This window comes from Cryptomeria japonica, chromosome 9 (assembly GCF_030272615.1).
Source record: "Cryptomeria japonica chromosome 9, Sugi_1.0, whole genome shotgun sequence".
Taxonomy (NCBI): Eukaryota; Viridiplantae; Streptophyta; class Pinopsida; order Cupressales; family Cupressaceae; genus Cryptomeria; species Cryptomeria japonica.
In genome coordinates this window covers 258,381,363-258,408,247 of record NC_081413.1, presented here as the reverse complement: position 1 = coordinate 258,408,247, position 26,885 = coordinate 258,381,363, and the positions used below count along the sequence as shown (strand labels likewise).

The following is a 26,885-nucleotide window of genomic DNA, read 5'->3' as shown; positions in this document are numbered from 1 at the left end:
TTAAAAGTGCCTAGGCCATAGGGAGCAACTAGCCAGCCCTCCTAGCCATCCCTGAGACAGTTTGGATATCCCATGACCATCTTAGGGACGACAAGCTTGCCTACATCATGATGCAAACTATGGCTTAACTGTTGTTGCATAACAGCCACATAGGAGTTAGCTTTTGTTGAGTACTCAATTTAGGAGTTAAAATAGGATCTGATTTTCAGTTATTTGTTGTTTGCATTAAGTCCACGTAGGAGGGAAGTCAAGGATCAATTTTCCAGTTTAATCAGTTTTAACTGAGGGTGCTTTGCAGTCTAAGTATGTGGGAATTTAGGGTTTTGGTTACTGAATAAAATGGGATGGTTGGTAATGTAGGAGTAGTCTTTGGATGAATGTAATTTTTAGATTCAACAATAATGAATGAATACAAAAATGTGTATTGAAGGGTAATGCAACCCAACATCTTTGTTAATTTTTGTCCTCTTATGCTTATTTCTTCTGTTATATAGAGAAGAGATTGTGTATTGCAGGTTCTGAGAAAAATCTGCATCAATTTGGTATCAGAGAAAACTTCGATGGTCCAGAGGGGGATCTGTATGCATTAGGGAAGGAGAGGCAAGATATATGCTGGTCTCTGGAGGAATAATGAGAATAATTGTCTCAGAAGATTAGAAGCTATTGAAGACAGGCTCTGTTTGGATGATTCTGAAGAGGAACCACAACATCCAGAAAATGCAGCTAGGGCAGCAGACCCCATGGAGAGGCTCATTGAAGCCATAACCAAACAAGGCTCCAAGGTGAAAGTTGATATTTCAGAATTTAAGGGTGAGCTCAATCCAGATTTGTTCTTAGACTAGATCCAGGAGTTGGAATGTTATTTTGAGATAAAAAATATTGAGGAAGATGATCATAAGAGAGTGAAAATTGCAACATCCAAGTTGAAGTCACAAGCTGCTTTATGGTGGGAAAATTTACAGAGTTCTAGAAGGAGGCAGGGAAATGACAAAATCAGATTGTGGCACAAGATGTTGAAACACCTACGAGCTCGATTCTTGCCTTCTGATTACCAACAAAAGTTGTTTAGAAAATTCCAGAATCTGAGACAAAGAGACAGTCTGTTCAAGCCTATACCGAACAATTTATGAGGTTTCAAATCCGGACTGATATTCAAGAGGATGAAGAACAAGCTGCAGTTAGGCATTTCAATGGATTAAGGTTTCACTGCAAGATGAGCTAACATTAATCAAGTTACCTACAGTGGATCAGGCATATGGATATGCCTTAAAAGCAGAAGAGAAATTGCAACAAAAAAACAAGTTGACCAGTAAAAGAAGTGAAAGTAACCCTGATAAAGGAAAAGGGAGTTCCTCCAAATCTACCAAAGGGGAAGAACTTGAAGAAAGTGTGAAGCCTGACTTCTGCAGAAAAGTTGGTTTTAGAGGAAGGGGACAAGGATGACAATTTTTTGAGAATTGGAAGCCCTTAAGATGCTTCATATGTAGTGAATCTCATAAAGCTCAAAACTGCCCACTCAATCCTAGGGCTGCAAACCGAGCTATGATGGTAGAGGAAGAGATCCAAGTGTTGGAGTTGGAAGCAGAATGTGGAGAGACTCTGATGATTTGAATGACCCTAGCAGCCGAGAAGAAACAATCTGCAGATAAGGATTGGAGAAGAAAAAATGTTTTTTGAAATAGATGCAAGTGTCAAGGAGAGGTATGTAAAGTAATCGTTGATGGTGGTTCAACAAATAACTTAGTAAGTACTGAAATGGTGCAAAAATTAAATCTTACTTGTATTCCAAAGTCTGAACCATATAAGGTCTCTTGGTTAAAGCAAGATCAAAGTGTGCTGGTTGATAAATCTTGTTTGATTACCTTTAATATTGGACCTTATGAAGATAAGGTGTTTTGTGATGTTGTAACTTGTACCTAAGGATGCTTGCCATTTATTATTGGGAAGACCCTGGCAGTATGATAGTCATGTAGTTCACCATGGCAACGAGAATACCTATGAGTTGCAACATGGGGGTAAACTCCATATTCTGAAACCACTCAAAGAAGAAGGACAGAATGGCAGTGCTATCATTGTCTACAATGAGTTGGAGAGATTTTCACAAGGAGTCTAAAAATGAGATTTGCTACCTACTATATCCTAGAGGGAAAGAGAAATCAGATCAAGTTGTCCCAGTTGAAGTGCAGGAAATATTGAGCCAATATCCAGATTTGATGCCAATAGATCTACTAGTTGTCTTTCCTCCTTCCAGAGGCGTTGCGCACCAAATTGATCTTATTCCGGGTGCTAGACTTCAAATCAGGCTACTTACAGGTTGACTTCTCTAGAAAATGAGGAAATGAGAAGGCAGATTATTTAGTTATTACGAAAAGGATTTATAAGGGAAAGCATGAGCCCATGTGCTACACGTGCTTTACTCTCACCCAAGAAAAGGGGGAAGTGGAGGTTATGTATGGATTCTAGAGCCATTAACAAAATCACTGTGAAATACCGATATCCATTGCCAAGAATGGATGACTTGTTAGATTGCCTAGTGGGTGCCAAAATCTTCTCCAAAATTGACCTCAGAAGTGGATACTATCAGATTTGGATTAGCGAAGGGGGTGAGTGGAAGACAGCCTTCAAAACCAAGGATGTGTTGTATGAGTGGGTAGTGATGCCTTTTGGTTTGTCAAATGCCCCAGTTACCTTCATTAGGACAATGAATCAAGTATTTAGACTATACATTGGAAAATTTATTATAGTCTATTTTGATGATAAATTGATCTATAGTAAAAATATGGAAGAACATGTAGAACATTTAAAGTTGGTGCTTGATACACTTAGAGCAGAAAGGTCTGTGTTATCAGATTTCCACAATCCATGCTAATATCCAGAAACAAATAATTGAATAGCAGAAAGGTTGTTCATCAACTCTGAAAAGAGTGAATTTTGCAAAAATGAGCTGGTCTTCTTGGGTAGTGTCATTTCAGCTAATGGAATGAGCTTGGATCCAGAAAAAGTTAAGGCCATTCTTGAGTGGCCTACGCCTCAAATTATCACAAAGGTGAGAAGCTTCCATGGAATGGTGAATTTTTATAAGAGATTCATTGGGAATTTCAGTGGAATTAGTGCACCTATTATGGATTGCACAAGGGGAAAGAATTTTGGTTAGACCAATGCATTTGACATGAGTTTTGAGCAGCTCAAAAGAAAGATACCGAGGCTCCGATTCTTGCCATACCAGATGTTGAGAATTTTTTTACAATTGAGTGTGATACTTCAAGATTAGCAATTGGTGGAGTGTTGAGCCAAGAAGGTAAACCTGTAGAGAAATTAAATGATGCCAAAAATAAGTATACTACTTATGATAAAGAATTCTATGCTGTTGTTCAAGCATTACAATATTGGAGGCATTATCCTCTACATAAGGAATTCATTTTGATGACTGATAATGAAGTTTTGAAGTACATTTATTCTCAGAGCAGGCTATTCCACAAACATGCAAATTGGGCTCATTTTTGCAAGCTTATTCCTTTGTTGTGCAGCACAGGAGTGGCAAATCTAATGTAGTGGCTGATGCTCTAAGTAGAAGGCATCATTTGTTGGTTGTAATAAGCAACACACTTGTTGGATGTAATGAAATGCAATATGAATATGCAGCAGATCCATATTTTGGAAATCCAAACTTATGCAATTCTAAGTAGTCAAGACCAATTGTGCATGCATTCTTGTGAAGACTATTTGTTAGCAGATGGGTTCACTTGTTTTGGTCCACACACCCGAATAGGGTTCACTCGGGTTCGGGTTCGGGTTCGCATGGGGGTTTGCTCTGGGTATGCCTTGGGTACGTACCCAAGCATTTGGGTTCGCCAGGTACAAACCTAAGCGTATCCAAAGGCGTTGAGTACCAAAACATAACAAAAACAGACATTTTTGACCTTTTTTTGCATCCAAAAACCCTAAACGCACCCCTTCTATCTTTGGATTTTCATGATGCACTGATCAATGATGAAGTAGCATACTATTAAATGTATTTAGTTTTATAATTCTGAATATTTCTTTAATTTTTTGCATATAATATGTATATATATACTTATATCTATACATACATATATATATATATATATATATATAGACACACACACACACACACACACACACACACATATATATGTGTGTACGGACGAACCTGACCCATGAACCCAAAGGGCAATTTTTTTTTTACACGAACCCACGAACTAGGTTTGCATATCCAAACCCGAGCCCGAACCCGAACCCGTAACTTAGGTTTTTATTTAAGGGAGCTTAGCTTTGTGTTCCCTTTGGATCAAGGAGAGGAAAACTAGTAAGGGGGATGCACTCAAGTGGACTAGGTGGACACTTTGGAATGGATAAGACCTTTGAATTGGTGAATGAGAAATTATTTTGGCCAAAAATGCAAAAGGATGTGAATAGGTTTGTTACTATTTGCAGGGTGTGCCAAATTGCCAAAGGAGGACAAAAAAATACTGGCCTCTATATGCCCCTACCTATGCCAAAGGAACCTTAGACCGATATTTCCATTGATTTTGTCTTGGGACTGGTATGAACTCAGAGAGGATTCAATGTTTGTAGTGGTTGACTACTTTTCTAAAATGTCCCACTTCATACCTTGTAAAAAGACCAATGATGCAAGTCAAGTAGCCCACTTGTTATTTAGGGAAATAGTGTGGTTATATGGTATTCCAGAAACCATAACCAGTAATAGGGACACAAAGTTCTTAAGCAACTTTTGGAGAACCATGTGAAAGAAGTTGGACAACAGATTGCAATATAGTTCAGCATATCACCCTCAAACTGATTGTCAAACAGAAGTAGCAAAAAAGAGCTTCGACAATCCTAGACAATGGAATTTGGTTCTAAATCAAGCTGAATTCACCTATAACTCCAGCATTAACGAATCTACAGGTAAGTATGCATTTCAAGTTGTGTATGGTGCAAACCCTAAAGGAATTGTGGATTTGATAGATTTGCTCACAAATCCACAAATCAGCCAAGATGCTACAAATTTGTAGAAAACATTCAAGAGATACATCAATAGGATAGGCACAAGTTGAAGACCATGAATGAGCTTTATAAAACAACTGCTGATATGCATAGAAGACAGCAAGTCTACCAAGAAAGGGAAATGGTCATGGCACATTTGCGCAAAGAGAGATATCCTCAAGGTGCCTATAACAAAGCTGAAACAAGAAAATTGGTCCCTGTAGAATCCAGAAGGTGATAAATGACAATGCTTATGTGCTTGATCATCCTAAAGATTTAGACATCATTCCTATTTTTAATGTCGCCGACGTTCACCCATTCTCCGTAGGGACAAATGAAGATCCGGAAAATGAAGAAGAACAGTGCAGCAAGGAAAGCAATGACTGTACCAAACACATACTGAAGAAGAAAAGAGAGCAGATTGAACAAGTGTTGGATACTAAAATGGTGGCTACTAGGTCTAGAGCTTAAAAATTTTACTTTGTTAAGTGGGAAGGTCTCCCAAATTCATATAATACTTGGATCACGGAGACTGATTTGCTTAAGTATAGTAAAACAACTCCATTCTATGATTCTGAACCAGGAGGTTCAGAAATTCTAAAAGATGGGGAGGATGATGCAAACTATGTCTTAACTGCTGTTGCATAACAGCCACGTAGGAGTTAGCTTTTGCTGAGTAGTCAATTTAGGAGTTAAAACAAGATCTGATTTCCAGTTACTTGCTGTCTAAGTAGTCAATTTAGGAGTTAAAACAGGATCTGATTTTCAGTTATTTGCTGTTTGCATTGAGTCCACGTAGGAGGGAAGTCAGGGATTAATTTTCCAGTTTAACCAGTTTTAACTGAGGGTGCTTTGTAGTCTACATAGATGGAAGTTTAGGTTTTTGGTTACTGAATAAAATGGGATGGCTGGTAATGTAGGATTAGTCTTTGGATGAATGTAATTTTCAGATTCAACAATAATGAATGAATACAAAAATGTGTATTGAAGGGTAATGCAGCCCAATATCTTTGTTAATTTCTATCCTATTATGCTTATTTTTTCTGTTATACAGAGCAGAGATTGTTTATTTACAGGTTCTGAGAAAAATTTGCATCACATCCCCTAGGCATCTGAAAAATAAATTGAATGAATGATTCAATAATCGGATTATTACATTGAACGATATACACACGTATATATAGAGGTTACAAGACGATGTTCTATAATTAGAACATAACGTTAAAGTAAAAGATTAAAGAGGTAAACGCTAAATTAAGCGTGAAAGCTAAATTAAGCTTAAAAGCTAAATAAAGCTTAAAAGCTAATTAACTAGAAAGCTAAATGCTAAATAAATTGAATTAATGATTCAATAATCGGATTATTACATTGAACGATATACATACGTATATATAAAGGTTACAAGACGATGTTCTATAATTAGAACATAACGTTAAAGTAAAAGATTAAAGAGCTAAACGCTAAATTAAGTGTGAAAGCTAAATTAAGCTGAAAAGCTATATAAAGCTTAAAAGCTAATTAACTTAAAAACTAAATGCTAAATAAATTGAATGAATGATCCAATAATCGGATTATTACATTGAACGATATACACACGTATATATAGAGGTTACAAGACGATGTTCTATAATTTAAAGTAAAAGATTAAAGAGCTAAATTAAGCGTGAAAGCTAAATTAAGCTTTAAAAGCTAATTAACTAAAAAGCTAAATGCTAAATAAAGCTTAAAAGCTAATTACATAATAAAAAACTAACTTAACAAGCTAAATGACCACTAAAAATAGAAGATGACCATTATAGAAGATATTAATATTATTTTAACAGCATCCCTGTTTTGTTTTGGATGTCCCAGGGATATTTCCTACTTTTTCAAAAAAGAGGTATAGGGATGGGAAGTTTTCTACCCATCTCTGCATCCCCAAAACGTCCCCCATTAATGATAGAGGCATTTAGGCCAGGGGACATATCCCTAGAGAACATAGGAACTAATGCTTTGGTAGATCTAAGTTCATAGCATATTCTTATTTAAAATGAGGCATAGATAAAAACAGAGGTTCTCAATGGTAAGCATCCACGCAACACAAATATGTAGCTTGAAAGCAGAGCAAAACTTCAGTGGGAGTTGGAATTCATATTCAAGTGCTGCTGTATCCTTAAAGGAACCTGGAATGAATAACTCTGCACTCATATTGGAAATTCCAAAATTTAGCTGAAAATATTCTGAACTAGAGTGTAAAAAGTCTGTTATTAACAGAAAATGTTCCAAAATGCTTGCTGCTATAAATGCTATAATCTGATTAAACAAAATTGTTCCTGAAAATATCAAGAACAAAGAACACAAATGCTGAAGTCAAAGGATATTATTTTCTTTGTTTCTTTTTTCTTTGAAGTGAATTTGAGATTTATAAGATAGATCTATATTGAATTTAATTGAATCAAAGGCTGGACAACACAAAATAACTTAAACCACACAGTGGAGCTTCATTTTATCAAAATGATTAACACAAGTTAGAACAGCACATAAGCTGGCAAGAAAATTTCTTAGAAAACATATATCATCTCAGGTCCAATCCAAGAGGAGTATGGGTGCTGCACTTGGCCACAAATAGTCCTTCCACAAAATATCCACAAACAACCATTTCAAAACTTCCATGGCATCTAGGTTACTCGAGAGTCTAAGGATTAAAGCCTTTTTTCCTTAAATCCTTTATAAATATTATATAAATCAATCCCTTTGCTTATAGAATGTTGGATGTTTGCAACTCCTTCATTGTGACAAAAATATTTGCAACTCCCTGTAATACTAGATGCTTCGTAACTTTATTGTTGTTTAAACTGCCCATGACATCTACGATACTTCATAACTCCATCGTTACTCTTTGTAATGCATATGATAAAATACCTTGTAATTCCTTCAGTATGACCTATATGACAGGACTCCTATGTCATTGACATGAGATATAATAGCCATCGTCCTATGGTTCACATATTTAACTTTTGTTAATAACTAATAAGTGAATCCAAGTCAATGGAAGATTACTAGACTACAAACAAACACAGCTGATGATACAATTTGTAAATTTCTTACAATTAGAACAATTACAACTTCTGGGATGACAATATAAAAACACAACATACAACTTAATAGGGAATCATTCAATGAGTGATGAACCTGGTGATATCCGCTTGCCCAGTTATTTCCTGCTCCTCCTTCAAGATCAGATAAATATATGTTTTCATGATTGTAAAAATTTCGGTAGTCACTATTTTGAATGCCATTTATAACTCTAGGCTCCAAATCTATCAAAAGAGCTCGTGGAATGTAGTGTTCATAATCTACTTGATTAAAGAACACAACTTTTCTATCATCTCCCTGTAAAATAAAAAATGTTTGTCAGAACCAAGGATTGATCAGAAGCCAAGGAATAGCAGACTTACCCTCACTATGATTGCATAAGTAAAATGAAGTTATTTTTTAAAAGAATAGTGAATAGGGGAAAAACTTATGGGATACTGAAAAACATTGTATGATCAAATCTGAGTGCTCAAGGGGAAGAAGAGTGCCCTTGGAATTGTCGAGGGAACATATTCAGCATGACTTTATACTCATCCTAGGCTTAAAGAAACAAGAAATGTGGAAAGAATGACAAACAACCCAGGTCAAGGGAAAAAAAATTGCTTGGCACACAAAACAGTGATAGCAAGAAAATATATAAGTAAAACAGAAAAAATCCAAACAATTTCAGAAGGGTTTAAACACAAACATAAACTTAAATATAAACTTCCAAAACTTTTATGTAATCCCCTATTTTACTTTTATGATTTTGATTCTATGCAAGTAAAACTTCAAATTCTATTAACCCAACAATAACACCGTAGCATTTTTCTGCAGATATGTGTGATGAAGCATACATGTTATACTAGTAACTATATAGTTTATGCCATACGACAGAACAAGAGGAGCTAGCTTATATCCCAATAAATACTAATATCCAACTAAAAATTATCTAACAGATGCGCCTTCGCAAAACAAACAACCTGTACAGAACTTTCAGCAGCTCTGTTGCTATGCCACGCAGCCTCTTCTGCTTCTGAAACACAATAACCCATCCAAAGGACCTGGAGCTTAATATGAAATTCATTGTTGCTATCATCTATATAGCCTCAGTAATCCCAGATCATAATTTTACCTGATTTGTAATCAAGCTCTATGCAATCCAAAAGATGAAATGGAAAAAAATGTAATGCAAATGCATGTTCCTTGAAATGTGGCAATAGTGTCACATCCTTCTTTCATTTTAATTACTTACATTTTATAATTAAATGATTAAATCTTGTTGAAATTGTGTAAGAGGTAAGGGAATAACCTTGATTTAATGGATAGTAAATTGGGAGTTTAAAAGGAATGAAACAATTGATCTCTTGCACTTTTTCTCTTTAATTTTCATATTGTTAGTAAAAAAAAATCAGCATCAAGTATAAGTGTGAGCGGGTCTTAATATGGACAATCAAAAAATGTAGAGACTAATATTCTTTGAACTTTGAACTTTCATGATATTTTGTACACCTACAGGTTAAAAAAACTTATATAGTCATTTTTCATGTTCAAACACTAACCATTTCTTGTCTAATTAGTCATTACAGGATCATTGTCACCCATGTTCATTGATGTTGTGTTTCTGAATTCTAATCAGTCTTATTGTATAGACAATGTCGGACACTTTCCAATGTATCAGCTTAGACAAAGAACACAACTTGGATGCAAGAGGAGAGCCAAAATTGTCTTAAATCATGAAAAGTTAGCATCCCAGTGTATTGGGGAGCACCAATACACTAGATCACCAAAAATTAAGTGAAGTTGGTGTCCCATTGCATTGATACATGTCAATACACTAGACTGCCAAACAATAAGTTGAGTGAAAAAAGTGGCACTCCAGTGCCGAGGAGTGTGCCAGTACAACATACCACAAAAAATGTGTTTCAAGTGAAACGCAACACCCCAATGTATTGGAAAATGTATTAAACTATGCCCAAACAAAGGTTAACAAATAGATAAAATTAATTTATGAATGAAGTTTTTTTTTAATTATATGAAGGGGCATGCAAACGATTATGTCTATTGCAGGAAAAAAGTATTTAAGAGAAACCAAGCAAGGAGAAGGGACATTATTAAAAATACATTTTTATTATCTGATTATTACTCCTTGTGGGGCACGGAACTACGGTTCAGTTAACCCTAGGACAAAAACCCTCTAGGTTTGGGATTGCAGGACGAAAAGTGATTTCATATGGGGATCAACATCGTGAAAATCTGCCCAGGGTGGGTCCCCTGCGGAGTTCCGTGTGGCCCCGGAGGATTAGTCTCGCCTCAGCTCACCCCTCCTTGACCCCAACTTGACAAAAAGTAAGACCAAGGTATGGCAGGTTGGACGCTGGGCTGGGTCGCGGAAGAAAAAAACATTGTGCAAATCTGAGTTTGAATTAGAATATCCTTACAACTAGCAGCATATATTGACTTTCTAAGGACAATTATAAGGCAGTTTACAAACAGGAAAAGGAGTTTAACTAAGAAATAAATCACTGCAGAATTTGGACAGATTAATAGCCACTGCAAAGGAATTAATTTAGTCATTCTAAACTATATTCTGAGCATTAAATCTGATTTACAGAATAAACTATTCTGTTTAAAAAAAATTAAACAGGATATTTAAAAAAGGGTCCAAAGTGCATGCTCTACCAAAGGTGTGCCCAAAAGTGAAAAAATGCATAAATGAAAAGTTGAAAATGGCATACCAAGTCAAAAGTGTACTTTTTGCCTAAAAAAGATGTAAAGCAACATATGACCCCCAAACTTTTGAGTTTCGTCTGAAATTCAATAGCAAATTTGAAGAAAGAGAATTAACGCTACTAAAGCTGATCATCATTGTTGCAGGTAGAAAAGACAATTTCTTTTATAAAGTAAAGACAATAGTCTGTGTTCTTGAGACACAAAAAGTGTAGCTTGATCATTTGTGTAGAAAATGCTTGTAAATTTTTAGCACAATCCATTTCCTAGATTTGTTTTAAACTTTTAAATGGTAAAACATCAGATTTCAAGACTTCAGAGTGGTGTGCGCAGGTAAATGGAAAATATGTAAAGACAATCATCAGAGAAGTCAATCAACGTTTCAGAATAGCTATTTTTTGCTGCTACCATCTTTCACAAGCCACTTTTATTTGAAGAAATATATTTCTAGATTTCTTATTTTTGGACAATTTCTGTTAAGCATTTAGGTATTTAGATATTGCTTGTTTTTAAAACAATCTATTTTGGACAAATACTTTAATTAATAGACTTTTTATATTTATCTTCAATATATTGCATTGCCATCTAAAATATGCTATCCATTGACTCAATCTTTGTAAAAATTTATTGTGTGTTGTGCACTTAGATTGAAGTGAATGTTAATTTTGCGCTTACTTGTTGCCGAGAGTGTTGTTCAAAGTAATTTGTCTGATTTTGTCTAAGTGCTTTGTCACTTGAATATAATGTAATAATAATTGCAGGCTTTGCCTTGCAGTTTTATTGATTTTCGCATTTGCAACTTTGTATGTGACTCCAACATTTAACTCATCATATATTGTGTTTGTTTTCAATCCAATTCAATTCTTTTGTTGTACTCATGCTTTATGGTTTCTGGTTTGACGAGAAAGTGTGAGTGTTTGTTGATTATCATAGGATTAGGTATAAATCATAAAATCTGTCATCTTGTCTAGAAGATTTGTTTGGTCTTGTATGCATACTCAAGAACAAAAAGATAGGTCTTTTCTTTAATTTGACCTGCAGGATTGTCTTGTGCATATTCTTAAAAACTAATGTTTGTTCCCATAAAGTCTAGGAATTAGTTTAGTGTTTTGATGCACCTTCAAAATATCTGCAAGAACAGATCAACTTCCACAAGAGAGAATGGCAAGATAACCTGCATAAGGATGCATGAAATGATTGATTGAATATGAAATATATGATGAGATGCCTTGCTTAAAAAGACAATGTGTGATGTATCATGAACAACTAACATGACATAAATATCAAATGCCTAGTGCAAATATTAAATGACTGGGTAACTACAAGTAGATAAGGGTTACATGACCCCATTATAACTAACTTATATAAATGATACCTAAGACCTAAGTTAACACATGGATAAATATCCTCTTACTAGGAAATTACAAGATACAAGACCATGACTAGGTAGTAGACATTATTCACTCTTAACACAAGGGAGCTTCTCTTTCTAAGATGAAAAAAAGTTTATGCTTACACTGTTGGTTGAAAATTTTGTACACTTGGGGAAATATACAAAATTGTAGTTTCAACCACAACACATGAGTAAAAACTCTCCTAATTAAGGGAAGGCTCCCCCTATTTAACTACAACTTGGAAAAATAAAATAGGATGGGACAGCAATCTTTCTTTTTTTTTAAAGAAAGACAATATCCTTTTTTCTTCACAGAAAAGGATAGCGATTGAATAACAGCAGTAACCACTTTCAAGTGAAATAAGAGAAAGGAAATGAAGTTTCCTGAAAGCGCAAAGACTTCCGTCACTTCCTTCGGGACGGGACAGCAATATCAAGCTCAAAAACTTGGCTATTGGAAGTCCTATCCACCCTTTGCTATACTAAATTTTACAATGAATAAAAGATAACAGCTCAAAGACTGGAATAATCTATTCTTTCAACACAAAGACAAGAACTAATGCAAGCTCAAAGACTTGCTGCTATTTCTTATCAAACAGTAATTTTTCCTCAAGAATAGACGCAAGCTCAAAGACTTGCTGCTCCTTCAAGAGAGTTTCCTATTTTAATTAATCTTCTCTACTTGCAGCTCAAAGACTTCAAATCAGATTGGACTAAGCTCCTTTAGAAACACTTGGCATAGAAGAAATAAAAGATTCAAACTCAAACATGTAGCTCAAAGACTCAAAACTTGAGTAATCCTTCTTTATTATTCTTCAAAAACTTTCAATCCACATACATAAGCTCAAAGACTTCTTGCTGTAAATTTGGTAGAGTTTTTGCTTGCTTTCCAAAAGATATCAAATACAATAGACCCCTCAAGTATTTATAGAAGAGGAGCCTTGAGAAAAAGGTGGGAGGATCCTAACTAACTTGAGAGATTCTCTCAACCACCAAGACTCATTCAATAACTAACTGAGACTTCATTAACTAACTAAGAGTTACTCCAACTAACTAAGACTTATTCCAACTACAGTCCTAATTGGACACAACTTGTAGTTGCCTTACATGTAATTACAAAAGTGCAAGTAATGTGTAACTTGCTTTTTACAAAAAATACTTTTACATGTAACTTGTCAAAACTAAATTACAACTAAAGATTACAAAAAAGGAATATTCAACTAAGTGTTGAAAAACACTTAAGTTGCATTTTATGAAGACACAAATCCTTGAAATTTCCGGATGCTCGCTTGTAGTTCCTCGGGATTTGGTTCATAGGTGTTCTTGGCAACAACCATAGTCTTCACAATAGTGTCGTGACAACGGAGGAGCGCATAATTGTTTTTATCCAGGATAGATTGGATTTCATGCAGAAAGGCTTGGTGTTTCATCAATGCTTGAATCGAAGTTGCCGAGAATTGTTTGCTCCTCCATTCATCATGAATCCTCATTTGTAAATCAGCAAGAACTTCTTCTAGAATCAACTTTCCATCCTGACTTACTATGTTGCAAGAGGCCCTTTCACAATGTGAGACAATATCTCGGTAAACTTCGTCCCAAAATCTTTTTGCATCACCGATCTCCTCAATGAGGGATTTAAGAACAAAGGTCTTGTTTTCCAAGAGTTCTTCAAATTCCAAGTACATAACCCTGGAAGAGATGATGGCATGCTCCTGCAAAATACTCAGCTGTTGTTGGGGCATGGTACACCAGATTGTCAAACTTTCTTCAACACTTTCCAAATTCTTTTTGAAAGTATTAGAAGTTTGATCTAGTTTCTCCTCAACAGTTTCCAACTTAGACATTATTTGAAAAATGTCTTTCATTACTTGTACACATTGATCATGAAGCTGATCAACCCAGGAATCCAGTGCTTGTACTTTCTGAGCAGCCCTTTCCACTCCACGAATCGATTCTTGGGAACCAGAAAAACCTATGGAGTTACTCCCTTCAGCAACAGGTTTTGTGATTTTATGAATGGCTGCCATAAGTTATCGGTTTTCCTCTTCTAGCTTGTCTTTCTTCGCTAGAAGATCATCACACCTTTGCACCAATGAAGCAATAGAAAACTGAGCATCATGTTTAATGACCTCATGCATTTGCTTGCCCAACTCTATCCTCGTAACCTTATAATCAGCAGCTGACATTTCATCAAGTGGCTTATCTACAATAGGTTCCACAATTTCAGCTACTTTCATCTTGTTACTGTCAACCGTTACTCTGGAGATAGTCTTGGCCTTCTTAGCAACTTTAGATCTAGACTGTTTAAGTTGCTAATAGTCAAAGGCATCAGGTGAGATCTCTAGCTTCTTCCTTTTCGGGGTGAAAGAACTAAGCCATGGAGGCAAAATCATCAACTCCCCTCCAGTCACAGCCGTAGGCAAAGGAGAAGCAGTTTCTATTTGAATTACCGTGGTCATCCTGGGAGGAATATCTGTTTGGACAGCGACCACGGTTTGCTCGGTTACCAATGGGCATGAAGATCGCCTCATGAATTCTTCAAAACCAGAAGTGGAAGTATCAATTTCTGATAACTGGATGCAAGTAGGAATATCTTCAGGAAATTTCAACACACTTTCTTGTTGATGATCAGGAGATGGCTCGTATGCTGAAATGGGAATTACATTCTGAGGAGACTCATCCACAAGCAAATCAGGAGGAGAAAGAGGCGTCTCGATGGAAACTGGAGGAATGATCTCATGAGGCGGGTCTGAAACTGGAGACTTAGGAGCATCATCAGATTGCTGCCCCTCTTCTGGGTTATCCAAATCGATCACATGAACATGGAATCGTGATTTTTCTTTCCCACAAACTGTCGTCTCCTCAGGAGGAAGCACTACTGCACGACTGACTCGCAACTTGATCCTTGTGCCCGAAGATGAAGCACCCTCCTTGTTGTCAATTTGAATCTCAGACTTCTGTCCAAGAGGCCCCGTAGAATATTCTTTACCAACCTTGATTTTGATAAGTCTAACGACATTACTTTTCAGCCATGAGTTAGTGTTGGCCAAGATAGGCTGAAATCTGTCAAGGATGGAGATGCTCTCCTTGTGTGACCATTGGATCAAAGGAAGTGGAGCTTCCTCAACCCTCTGTGAAGTGTATTTAGGATCAAGTATATGCCCGTCATCAATCATCCCTTGTGGGATATCCACCAAGTTCAAATCAACAATTTGCTCAACAGTGAGCCTGCAATAATCCATCTTGAGGACTTCAGCTTCCATGCGAAGATCTACCCAGATGTCTTCAATGCGATGAACATGCACAAAGGATTTCTTGATTTTCTCCTTCATACCTCTATAATCAAAATCAGCTCTAGGTTTAAACCTTTTGAGCTTGATTTCCTACAAATCAGCCTCCATGGCCTTAGCCTTCACAGATGTGACAAGGGAGTATCGGCCAATTTTCAATGGGTTTGTGGTAGAGATCCCCATTCCAACCTTGTGCTTAGCAGACTGAAAAGTGTAAACAACCATGATTTGTCTTCCCAACTCCATAAGAATTATCTTATCGGTTGGGTATCGCGGGAGCATGTATGGCTGACCATCATAGCATCCTATCCTCATATAGGTGAAGGTGGGAAATTGCAGAAACAAACACCCATACTCAGACACCTTGACCCATGCCTCATCTGATACTCTCTTGTTCCTGAGATTTCTGTCAAACTGACACATGAAATATCCGAAGAATGCATCTTGGACCCTTCTGAAATGCAGTCTGCTGGGTTTCAACGACAACTGGTCATAATATTCCCAAACTGGTATAAGTGAGCGATCACCCTTGGTAGAAAGACCTGGAAAGTGTCTAAGTGATGCTACTAAATATACCAAATAGGAATTCATGAAGAAGGTCATGGTGGTAGGAACTTCTGCAAGTTGTTCGCACAAGGCATCGCTAATGACTTCCCCCCATGAAATGTGATGTGACTGTCGTATGAACATAATGAACTGATACATCCATGGTTCAAAGACATTGGAATGTTCAAGGCCCATCATCCTGCTGAGAAGAGTGATGGTGTCTCCTATCTCCCATTTGAAATCACAACGGTACAACTTTGCCCACCTTGAGAAGGAAGGTCGTGGCTCTTGGATCCACCTATTGATGTGCCGCTTGCAATCTTTTTCCCTCTTCCCGTAATATTCCGCTGCACTTTCTTTGGTGATTTCCATATAAACAGGTGCAGGAGGTATTCTGAAAACCTTCTCGATTGTATCCGCATCGAGACGAATTATAGCTTCACCATCATCATTTTTGATGACTCTTGATTCCTTGTCAAAATGATGGGCGCATGCAAGAACGAACTCAGGTTCTAGGGCTGCCACTGGGAAGGAAGGAAGATGCATGATGGATATGGCTGTCCAACGGCCGCTGCAAGTTATTATCCTGTGGATCTTCTACCCTGTTGACGAATTCTGCCATATCAACGTGCCCTATCTCCGTGTCTCTGATGCGATCCAAAGGAGAAGAAACATGGGAAGGTGCAACCTCATTCTGATATTTGTCATATTTGTATTTCATTTTCTTTGGAGTTGGAGATGCCGGCAAATCTGACATTGATTGTGAACCTGGAATGCTGTGATGAAGACTTAGGCGAGCTGGAGATTTTCGGAGCACTTAGCACGCTTCGTAATTTTTTAAAACTTCAGACCTGAGCGCCCTATTCCGCATGCTTTGCAAAACCTTGGAGTCTCGGTGTTGTTGATTTTGGCGATTCCTGGAATTTCGGAGCTTGACGCCTATAAGAAAAACTTCGGACTTCCAACACTATTCGCAGTTTACGCTAGATGCATTCACTACCCAAGGAAGGGTTTTGGCGATTTGAACAAAAGACTTCGGAGGATTGAGTGTGTTAGCCAACCCTTTAAACTATGCCATCCTTCGCGATTTTCGCGACTTCAAGAGTTTAACGCCTTGCCCGGAACTTCGGACCTGAAGTCGTTTTCGATCTTCGGAGCATTCGCCCTCCTTTGGAAATAAAGCTTCGGACCTGAGCGTCGGAGGATTGAATGAATTCGCAATTTTCTTAGCAAGTTGCAACACTTGTATCTTTCTAATTTTCGCTTTCCAAGTCTGAAAAGAAGGACTTCAAGGTTTTAAACGATTTTCGAAGCTGGAAGCATCTTTCGCGATTTCCTTTTATCTCTCATTTTGGAGCTAGGGTCCGAAAACAAGCTCTAAGTGCTTTTCGGAGTTTTTACGCCTTTGGAAACATTTCGCGTTCTTCATTTTGGTCCAAAGGGTCCCAAAATATAATCGCTTAGTGATTTTCGGAGCTGGGGGCACTTTCGCGATTTTCGGACCAAGTGCGTCCCTTTTCAAATACTTTGCCCACTCTCCATATGCCTTCTAGGGTCTGAAAATGTAACTGCTTAGTGATTTTCGGAGCTGAGGGCACTTTTGGTGAATTTCAGACCAAGTGCGTCCCTCGCAAAAATTAAATGCCTTTTACTCTCTCCACGTTCATTCCCTGGGTCCGAAAATATAAGTCTAAGGCGAATTTCAGAGTTGGGAGTACTTTTGGAGATGTTGCGATTTCACCGTTTTTCATTTTCGCGCTAAGGTCCGAAGATAGGAACTTAAGTGATTTTCGAGGCTTCAAGAGTCTTTGGAAACATTTCGCATTTTATCTCTTCTTAAAATTCACTCCAAGGTCCGAAAATGGGCGTATTAAGGGTTTTCGGACTTTGAACTACCCCTTGCGACATCTTGCATCTACACTTTTCGCCCTGGGGTCCGAAAATGGATGCCCAAGTGCCTTTCGGAGTTGGAAGCACATCTGGCGAACTCCGGACCTGAACGTTATATGAGCGTGCTCCTTACATTTGCCATTTTTTCAAATTTCGGAGCTGGAACCATCTTTTGCAACACTTAAAGGCTTTTACATTATTTTCAGACCAAATGGGAAGCATCAGACTTTGAAATTTTCGCCCCAGGGTTCGAAATTCGACCCCCTAGGTGATTTTGGCAAAATTAACTTAGTGAAATTCTGACCCCTTCGCGCCTCCGGGTCTGAAATTTGCCCCTTAGGCAGTTTTGAAAACTTGCGCGAAACGTCGGACCTTAGACTAGCCTTTTGTCGGATTCCACAAATTTGGATTTAGGAGGCTTCAGAATTCTAAGGCATTTTGGCCAGGCAATTCGATCGATCATCAGCAGGCGAAAATCATCTCTTATTCAAATCTTATGAACATCGCGGCGACAAACCTTGTGTAGTCTGCTTCACAGCAGTTGTGCAAAAAACGGCGACTTTGGTCTTCGTGCGACCTTCAGGCGCACTGCTCTTGCTTGGCGGGCTTTGTCGATTCCTACTACCTTACGCCTACCCAAGGCGATTTTCAAAACTTCGAACAAAACTCTTGGCGTTCATGCCCGAGAGCTGGACCAGCCGAGAAGATTCATTGGCTCATTACTCTTACATCAATCACTTTACGAATCAGTCGCAGACTCGCTCGAAGAGACGCGAGAAACTCTGTGCGAAATTCAGCAGGGCAACGACGGAAAGCTCAAAACAAGAAGGGGGACCCTGTCGGCGACAGGGAGCGTGTACAATGCACAACATTAACCCGGATCATGATTGGCAACTAGGACTTTATGGGCTGAATACACCAGACGCAATAAAGGCATTTAAATTGCACATGGAGAAAGGGCCAAAGGAAACTTTACTTCTGAAGATATTACACAGATTGCCCGAATTGAATCCATGACGTTCATTGGCAATGATCAGTTACCTAAACATGTCGAGAAAATGGTAAAACACAAGTGGGAAAACGAAGCTGCGAAAGCGAAAACTAATGCCATGAAGAATCCGAGTCAGTCTATGATTTAGGAGCTTACAACCACCCATGATGCCTGGAAAAGTGGAAGAGGAGATGACGCTAGAGATGAAGCATAATTTGATGCTTATACTTTGTTTTTATTTTTAAATGCTTTTCAAAAACCTTGCAATTACTTTGGGACATATGTCCCCTAAATACTCTGTTAGTTTTATAACTGTTTCGGAGGAAGTCGAGTTTTCAGGGAGACCTCCTCTGTTCTTCAAAAAGACTACTATAAGTTAGATGAAAAGGATTTAGAAGGGGTTAGAACAGTAGACTTAGAGATTAGAAAATTTTGTTTTTCTGAAGGAAGTGATCAGTTTTTCCAGAATCTGAAATTGAAAGGAACTTATGTGTGTATCTTTATGTCTTTGTTGCATGGAATATACATATAAAGATCATATGCATTTTGAGGTTTTAAATCAACGAGTTTGAATCCATGGAGTAATGTTTCTTTGCAAATATTAATCCAGTCAAATTGTCTGTGATTATCTTTCTGATGGTGAATGCTATTATTAATCTAGAGCTTCTTTCTGTGTTGCTTAGAAAGATATTTGGTTGAAAAGAGACTTTGTTTCTCTTGTTTATTTTTATGAAGTGCTGAAATCAGTGTTATTGAACTTTGCTTTGATTACTTCTGATTTTCGTGGTGAAGAATCTTGAAGAAAGTTTTTTTTCTGAAATATTGCATATTACCGGCCTCTCATCTAAGAATGAAGTAGGCAGCCTTACGTGCTTTTAGGTTAAAAGCATATCAGTTTTATTTAGTTAGATTATTCTCTGAATAACTAATGGAGGGAGCTGTACCTATCTAAAATTCAGAGGGAAGTGATGTATGTCACACTTACCCAACTGTTTAGTTGAACTTTTGTAATTCAAAGAGGGTAACAGAGCTTTGAATTAATTCAATTAAAAGAAAGAAAAAATCTGTTCACTAACAGAAAGTTTATTGTTGACAAGACCATTCAGGCAAACGAAGGAGATTGAATATTCACGACTATTTTTGAATCTGGAAAGTTAGAAAGGAGACAGAGTGAGTCAAAAATGGCTAAGTGTTGGCATCAAGTCCTGAAGTGGAAAGCTCAAAAATCATCCAAGTCTGGAAACCAACATGAAAAAATTTGACATCCAAGTGAAGGAGTTTGGCATCAGGTAAAGAAGAAATGTTAAAATTCCTTCCACAGTGGAAATTTGCACCCTATACCTAGGAAGGGCGCCAAAATGGACATTCCATGGAGAGTGTGGAAAGTTTAAAATTCCAAGCTAAAGTCAAAAATCCACCCTAGGAAGAATTAGGGCGCTAAACTCTAATGCTCATGGAATTCAAAGGAATTAATGAATTCCTCCCTCATTGCAAAAATCTGCCCCAAGCCAAGGTAGGGCGCCAAAATGGAATGTTGTTGGAATGATGGAAAAATGATGAATTCCTCCATCATGAAGAAATTGCGCCCATGCCAAGTTGAGAGCGCCAAAGTGGGGGTGGCGTGGAAGATAGCAAAATGAATGAATTCCTTGGACAACTCAAAAAGCCGCCCTAGAAAGCAATGGGGCCCCAAACTGAATATGCCTTGGAAAATGCTTAAGTTCATGAATTCCTTGCCTTAGCCAAATTTGTGCCCTAGCACTGTGGAGGGCGCCAAATGAAGGGAGCAAGGGAATGTTTGAAAAAGTGAAAAAATTCATGCCTTGTGAAGACTAGCACCCAAGTCCTCAACGGGGCGCCACAGTTAAGGGAACAAGGAAAAATGAAAAAATTGTGAATTCCATGCCTTGGTAGAAATAGAGCCCAATGATGGGGTAGGGCACCAAATGGAGATGATGAAGGAAGATTGTAACATGATAAAATTCCTCCTTCAATGAAGAATTGCACCTAGGTGTAGTAAAGGGCGCCAAAGTGGGGTCAGCAGGGAAAGTGAAGAAATTTGATGAATACCTCCTCCAAGTCAAAATTCCATTCATGCTAGAAGCAGGATTCTAGAAATCAAATGGCCAAGGATGAAATGATGAATTCCACCATACGAAATGAATTCCATGCTCAGGTTTAAAAACTCAAAAAATTGTCTAAGGCATGAAAATCCAAGCGTCAAGGAGGAATGAAAAACATAAATCCCTTCGAATTTTTTTTTTTTAAATTCCATTTTTAGACACCAAATCTCATCAGAATTCAAAAAATTATCCAGATTTGGGATCGTGAGAGATTTTTCTCTCTACTGGACCTGGGTCCTAAATTTTAGGAAAATCCCTAAAAAATAGGATTTGCTCAAAAAGTGTGGAAATTTCCCTCCAAGGCAGGAAATGTCAAGCTAGTAGATAAATCAGTTGAATCTTGAAGAATCTTCCAAACTCCCTTCGAAATTCGAAAGTAATGAGTTGGCGAAGGAATATTCTAAGTATGACGCATGACTTAGTGCATTAAAAGGAATTTCAAAATTTGAAGTCAACAAGAAGGAAGATTCCATGCGCATGGCGAGATAAATGGGAAAGTATGACGCATAATGAATGCAATTGCCAAAATTGATGCCTCCCAACTTAGCAACACGATTTGAGAAATTCTATATAAGCATGGAGACACATTTCATTTCTCACGTGCGAGTTTCAAGCAAGAAGAATTGGAGAAAAAATAAAAGGTCATACTTAGTGGAAAATTTCATCATTTTCCAGGAACTTTTCAGGATGGCGGAATCAAGCAAGGCGGCTGCCATCACCAAGCAGGCGCAGATAAAAGCGAAGATGAAGGGCTTTCTTCCGGTTTCCCAAATAAATTCCAGGTGGAAGGAGATCAGCGATACAAATTTGGTCACATTCAACCTGGCTGCCTTCAAGATCAGAATGTTTGGAACACCAAGACATAATCCATCCCCAACAGCTGCCAAGTTTGTCAAGAGAGGAATTGTTGCAGCAGCTGGTTTTTCTCCTACTATTTAGTGCCCAGATTTTATTCTGGAATGTGCAAAGCATTGCAATCCGGAGCAGAAGACAATTTCAACATCAGATGGCAGGCTGCTGGCGACATTGACTCTAGAGTCAATTGGTGAAGCTTTCGGAATTCCTTCACACCATTCCATGACATACAAGACCATTAGCGGAGCTCAAGCACTGTATGATGCGGGTCCTGCCAGGTGTGCAGATAAAATCAACAAACAATGATTGTTGAAGCCTAGGCCACATATCTCCAAAATGCCAAAGACTCTTACTATCTTTGAATTCAAACAAGAATATGTGGACCTAATAAAAATGCTGAGCTGGGTAATGGGATATTCACATACTGTGAATTTTGAAACATGGATGTTCTTTTATATTAGCGAGATCACAAATGCAAATGGGCTAATAGATTGGGCCAGATTGATCAGTCATTACTTGCACAAACAATTGAGGGATTTGTAAGAAAGGAAGTCCCAATCCTTCTTCATGAGCTCCTACGTGATTTATATGCTTGCAAGAAGGGGAGGATTTGATGGTCTGCCAGCAAAAGGAATCATGGGTTGTGGACCAACACAGTTGAAAGTGCATGCGTGTTATCCTCAGCTGCATCTTCACAATGCTACTTCTTACAAGCTCGCGAATGACACCTTCACTAGGTACTTGACAAGACTTATGCAGAAGGAATTGCACACAAGGGTGTCGCCACAAGCTAGGGCCCTGGTTCATAAGTATGGAGCCACATTCTTAGAGTTTCCGAAATTCACCTATATTAGGATGTAGGGATTATCATTCCAGTCATACAAATTGCCAAGGTATCCATCTGACAAATTGGTATTGCTTGAACTCATGAGGAAGTTAACAACCTATGATTAACTACAGAAGAAGAAGAAGAAGCAGTGTATTGAATTCCCAGTTGTCCTAGGTGATTTCGTGGAAGTGTGCCCAGGTTTGGAAGCAACTGAGAAAGCAGCAGAGGAATTAGCATTCTATTGCCTAGCATATTATACATCCACAACTTAATATGATCCTTATCGCCAAATCAGAAAGGTTGTTGGAATTCATACACAAATTTCACTTAGAGGATTATTGGGCAAGTGCCAAGGATGACCTTGAAGTCCGAATGAAAATTTATTCCAGACTGCCCCTTGACACCATCAGGATAAGTGAAATTTTTCAAGTGTCGGATCAAGTGAAAGAAGATTCGGACTTGACGTAACCTGAATTCGAGAAAGTGAAAGATCAGCCCATTCAGCTACCAAATTGGTCGGAGCTTGAAATTGATGATTTGAATATCCTAGCTAGACTTGTGTTGAAATTCACTAAACACTGGGTTGATAGTTAGTGTTATCAATAAGGCCTGCACCCTAACTAAAGTTGTGACCTTCAGTTGCCTATTGAAACATGGGAACACTTCAAAGTTGTGGGTGACCTAAAACTGAAGTGGACCTCCAGAGTAAGTTCGTTCTTTCCAAAAACTTCAGCTAAACTAACAATTTTTTCAGAAAAAAGAGTGAGGAGGGCATACAAAATTAAAATCTAACCCTAAGGTGATGCACCAGATGATATGTTAAAAACCTTAAAAGCAAGGAAGAGTGACACACAATATGACAATAATAATAAAGTTCTCCTACACAATCCAATAAATCATAACACTTGCATCAGTGATTCATGAGAAGGCTAAAAATTACAATCCTAGGAGGAGAAAACACTCTTTTTCACAACCCAGGACTGCTGTTTCACACACAGCTCATAACCTGCAAATAATTATACTTCTGCATAAGATACCCACATCAAAGTACAGTTTCAAGGACAAAGAATGCCACAAAATAAACCTGCACTGACACTAAGGACACCCAATATCAGAAAGAAATAGGAAGGTATGAACTCTTAGTACTGCTGAAAGGTGTTACAAATCTGTATATTCTGAAAATTTGTTACAAAAAATATCCACTTCTGTAGAAAGGACTCTAAAATTACAGTCTGCCAAAAGATGAATAATGAAGAACCCTTACAATGAAGAAGGAAAGCAACATATATGCTGCTTCCAACAACTGTATCCCACCAAGCAAACCCTAACCACTTGGTCAAAATCAACCCAAAAAAACCCACTTTTAGGGTCAAAAACAAGTGTAAAACTGAAAAGACTTGAACAAAAAGTCAAGCCACCCCATGCTCTGCCATAAAAGCTTCTATATGCACCATAAATGGCCCCAAAATATCTCCTGATAGGCCTACAAGCCTTCATTAATGCAAAAAATACCTTTTTTGACCCTATTAAATGAAAATAAAATATATATCTCATAAAGTGATTTTTTTAAATTTATTATTTAGTTAAATATTTGTTTTATTTCATGTTTATATTTGAAGGCAAAAATGCTAATAAATGAAATAATAATAAACCAATTTAATAAAGTGACCTATTTATCACTTTAACAAACATTTTATTATTTCATTTATTAGTATTTTGATTTTAACTATAAAGATGAAATAAAATAAATTATTTAATTAAAATGAAATTTTTTAAAATGCTTTAATTAATATATATTAATATTTTACTTAATAGACCTATGCTCAAAAAACTTCATAAAAAAATATTTATTAAGTGAGTTATTAATATCACTTGATAAATATTAATATGAAAATAAATTATTAAGTGATATTAATAACTCGCTACATAAATATTACAAGGGAAAAGCTTCTGATTTAACGACCCCCCTAAGGCAATCACGGGGAAAATAGATGGAGAAGAAAAGAATGAAAATGAAAGGCAAAAAAAACAATTGCCTAAGTCATCGATGCATATGATATAGGGTATGAATAACCCTAATATATATCATTTCTTCCTCCCTCTTTGGCATTCGACATTTTCATTCCCTGTTGGAAAATGCTCCTTGTTGGTTGAAAATTTTGTACACTTGGGGAAATATACAAAATTGTGGTTTCAACCACAACACACGAGTAAAAAACTCTCCTAATTAAGGGAAGGCTCCCCCTATCTAACTAAAACTGAAATAAAAACAGGATGGGACAGCAGTCTTCCTTCTTTCTTCAAGAAAGACAATATCCTTTTCTCTTCACAGAAAAGGATAGTGATTGAATATGAACAGTAGTAACCACTTTTAAGTAAAATGAGAGAAAGGAAATGAAGTTTCCTGAAAGCGCAAAGACTTCCGTCACTTCCTTCGGGACGGGACAACAATATCAAGCTCAAAGACTTGACTATCGGAAGTCCTATCTACCCTTTGCTATACTAAATTTTACAATGAATAAAAGACAACAACTCAAAGACTGGAATAATTTATTCTTTTAACACAAAGACAAGAACTAATGCAAACTCAAAGACTTGCTGCTATTTCTTATCAAACAATAATTTTTCCTCAAGAATAGACGCAAGCTCAAAGACTTGCTGCTCCTTCTAGAGATTTCCTATTTTAATTAATTTTCTCTACTTGCAGCTCAAAGACTTCAAATCATATTGGACTAAGCTCCTTTAGAAACACTTTGCATAGAGTAAATAAAAAAAATCAAACTCAAACTTGTAGCTCAAAGACTCAAAACTTGAGTAATCCTTTTTTATTATTCTTCAAAACCTTCAATTCACATACATAAGCTCAAAGACTTCTTGCTGTAAATTTGGCAGAGTTTTTGCTTGCTTTCCCAAAAGATAAAGATTACAAAGGACCCTCTCTTCTATTTATAGGAGAGGAGCCTTGAGAAAAAGGTGGGAGGATCCTAACTAAATTGAGAAATTCCCTCAACCACCAAGACCTATTCAACAACTAATTATGACTTCATTAACTAACTAAGACTTATTCCAACTATATTCTTAATCGGACACAACTTGTAGTTGTCTTACAAGTAATTACAAAAATGCAAGTGATGACAACTTGCCGAAAGGAAAACTACAATTCTGAAATTACAATTTTAAAATTTTACAAGTGTTAAAAACACTTAAGTTGCACATTTTGAAGATATGAACAATTCGAACTTCTGAATAACTTTCTGCAATTCATCAGGATCTGGTTCATGAGTGTTCATAGCCACCACCCTAGTCTTTACGATGACATCATGGCATTGGCATAGCGTAGAATTGCCCTTTTCCAATGCTGACCGGATTTCCTGCAACTCAGTTTGATACTTAATCAATATTTGAATGGAAGCGACTGAGAATTGCTCATTTCTCCATTCATCATGAATCTTGAGTTGCAGATCTGCAAGAACTTCTTCCTCGGGCAGCAGCTCATCATTCTGATTTAAAATGTCACAAGATGCCTTTTTACAATGGGAGGTAACATCTTGAAAGACTGCTTCACACAACTTTAAGGTTTCATCAATTTCTTCAATGAGTGATTTGAGGACAAGAGATTTGTTCTCCAGAAGTTCCTCATATTCAATGTACATGACTCTGGAAGGAATTACGTCATGCACCTGAAGAATGCCCAACTGATGTTGAGGCATTTTTTGCCAAGAAACTAAATTTCCCTCAACCTTCACCAAATTTAGTTTGAAAGCACCCAAGATTTGATTCAACTTATCTTCATTGATCTCCAATTTAACCATTGTTTCAAATACCTGTCTTATGACTTGTGAACATAAGTCATGCAGTTGATCAACCCAGGTGTCTAAGGCTTGAATCTTTTGGGCGGCTCTCTCGATACCTTGGATTGGTTCATTGACCCTGGAAGAAATAGGTACTTGGCCTTCTCCACTTGAAGGTTGAGTAATACTTTGGATGGCTGCCATGAGTCTTTGATTCTCTACTTCCAGTTGATCTTTCTTGGCCAACACCTCATCATACCGTTGTACCAATGTAGCCACTGTTTGTTGAGCATCATGCTTGACAACCTCATGAGTTTGTTTACCCAGTTGCACTTTGGTGATCCGATAATCAGCTGCTTGCATTTCTTCAACTGGTTTATCTGATA

At 37.3% G+C, this 26,885-nt stretch overlaps 1 protein-coding gene across 5 annotated transcripts in view; it reads right to left on the bottom strand.

Moving 5' to 3' along the window:
- Positions 1-26,885, bottom strand: part of LOC131034477 (tubulin gamma-2 chain) — a 92,204-nt gene that overhangs the window by 18,689 nt on the left and 46,630 nt on the right. Inside the window, exons 3-4 of one of the 5 annotated variants that reach the window (XM_057965984.2) lie at positions 8,179-8,379; positions 6,820-7,184 (exon numbers count right to left, since the gene is read on the bottom strand). In XM_057965984.2, coding sequence (XP_057821967.1) covers positions 7,119-7,184; positions 8,179-8,379 — 267 coding nt within the window. In that variant the 3' untranslated portion in view covers positions 6,820-7,118. Of the gene's footprint in view, positions 1-6,819; positions 7,185-7,463; positions 8,380-26,885 lie in introns of those variants that run through there. The other 4 variants (XM_057965986.1, XM_057965985.1, XR_009103800.2 and 1 more) reach the window with 4 other exon arrangements.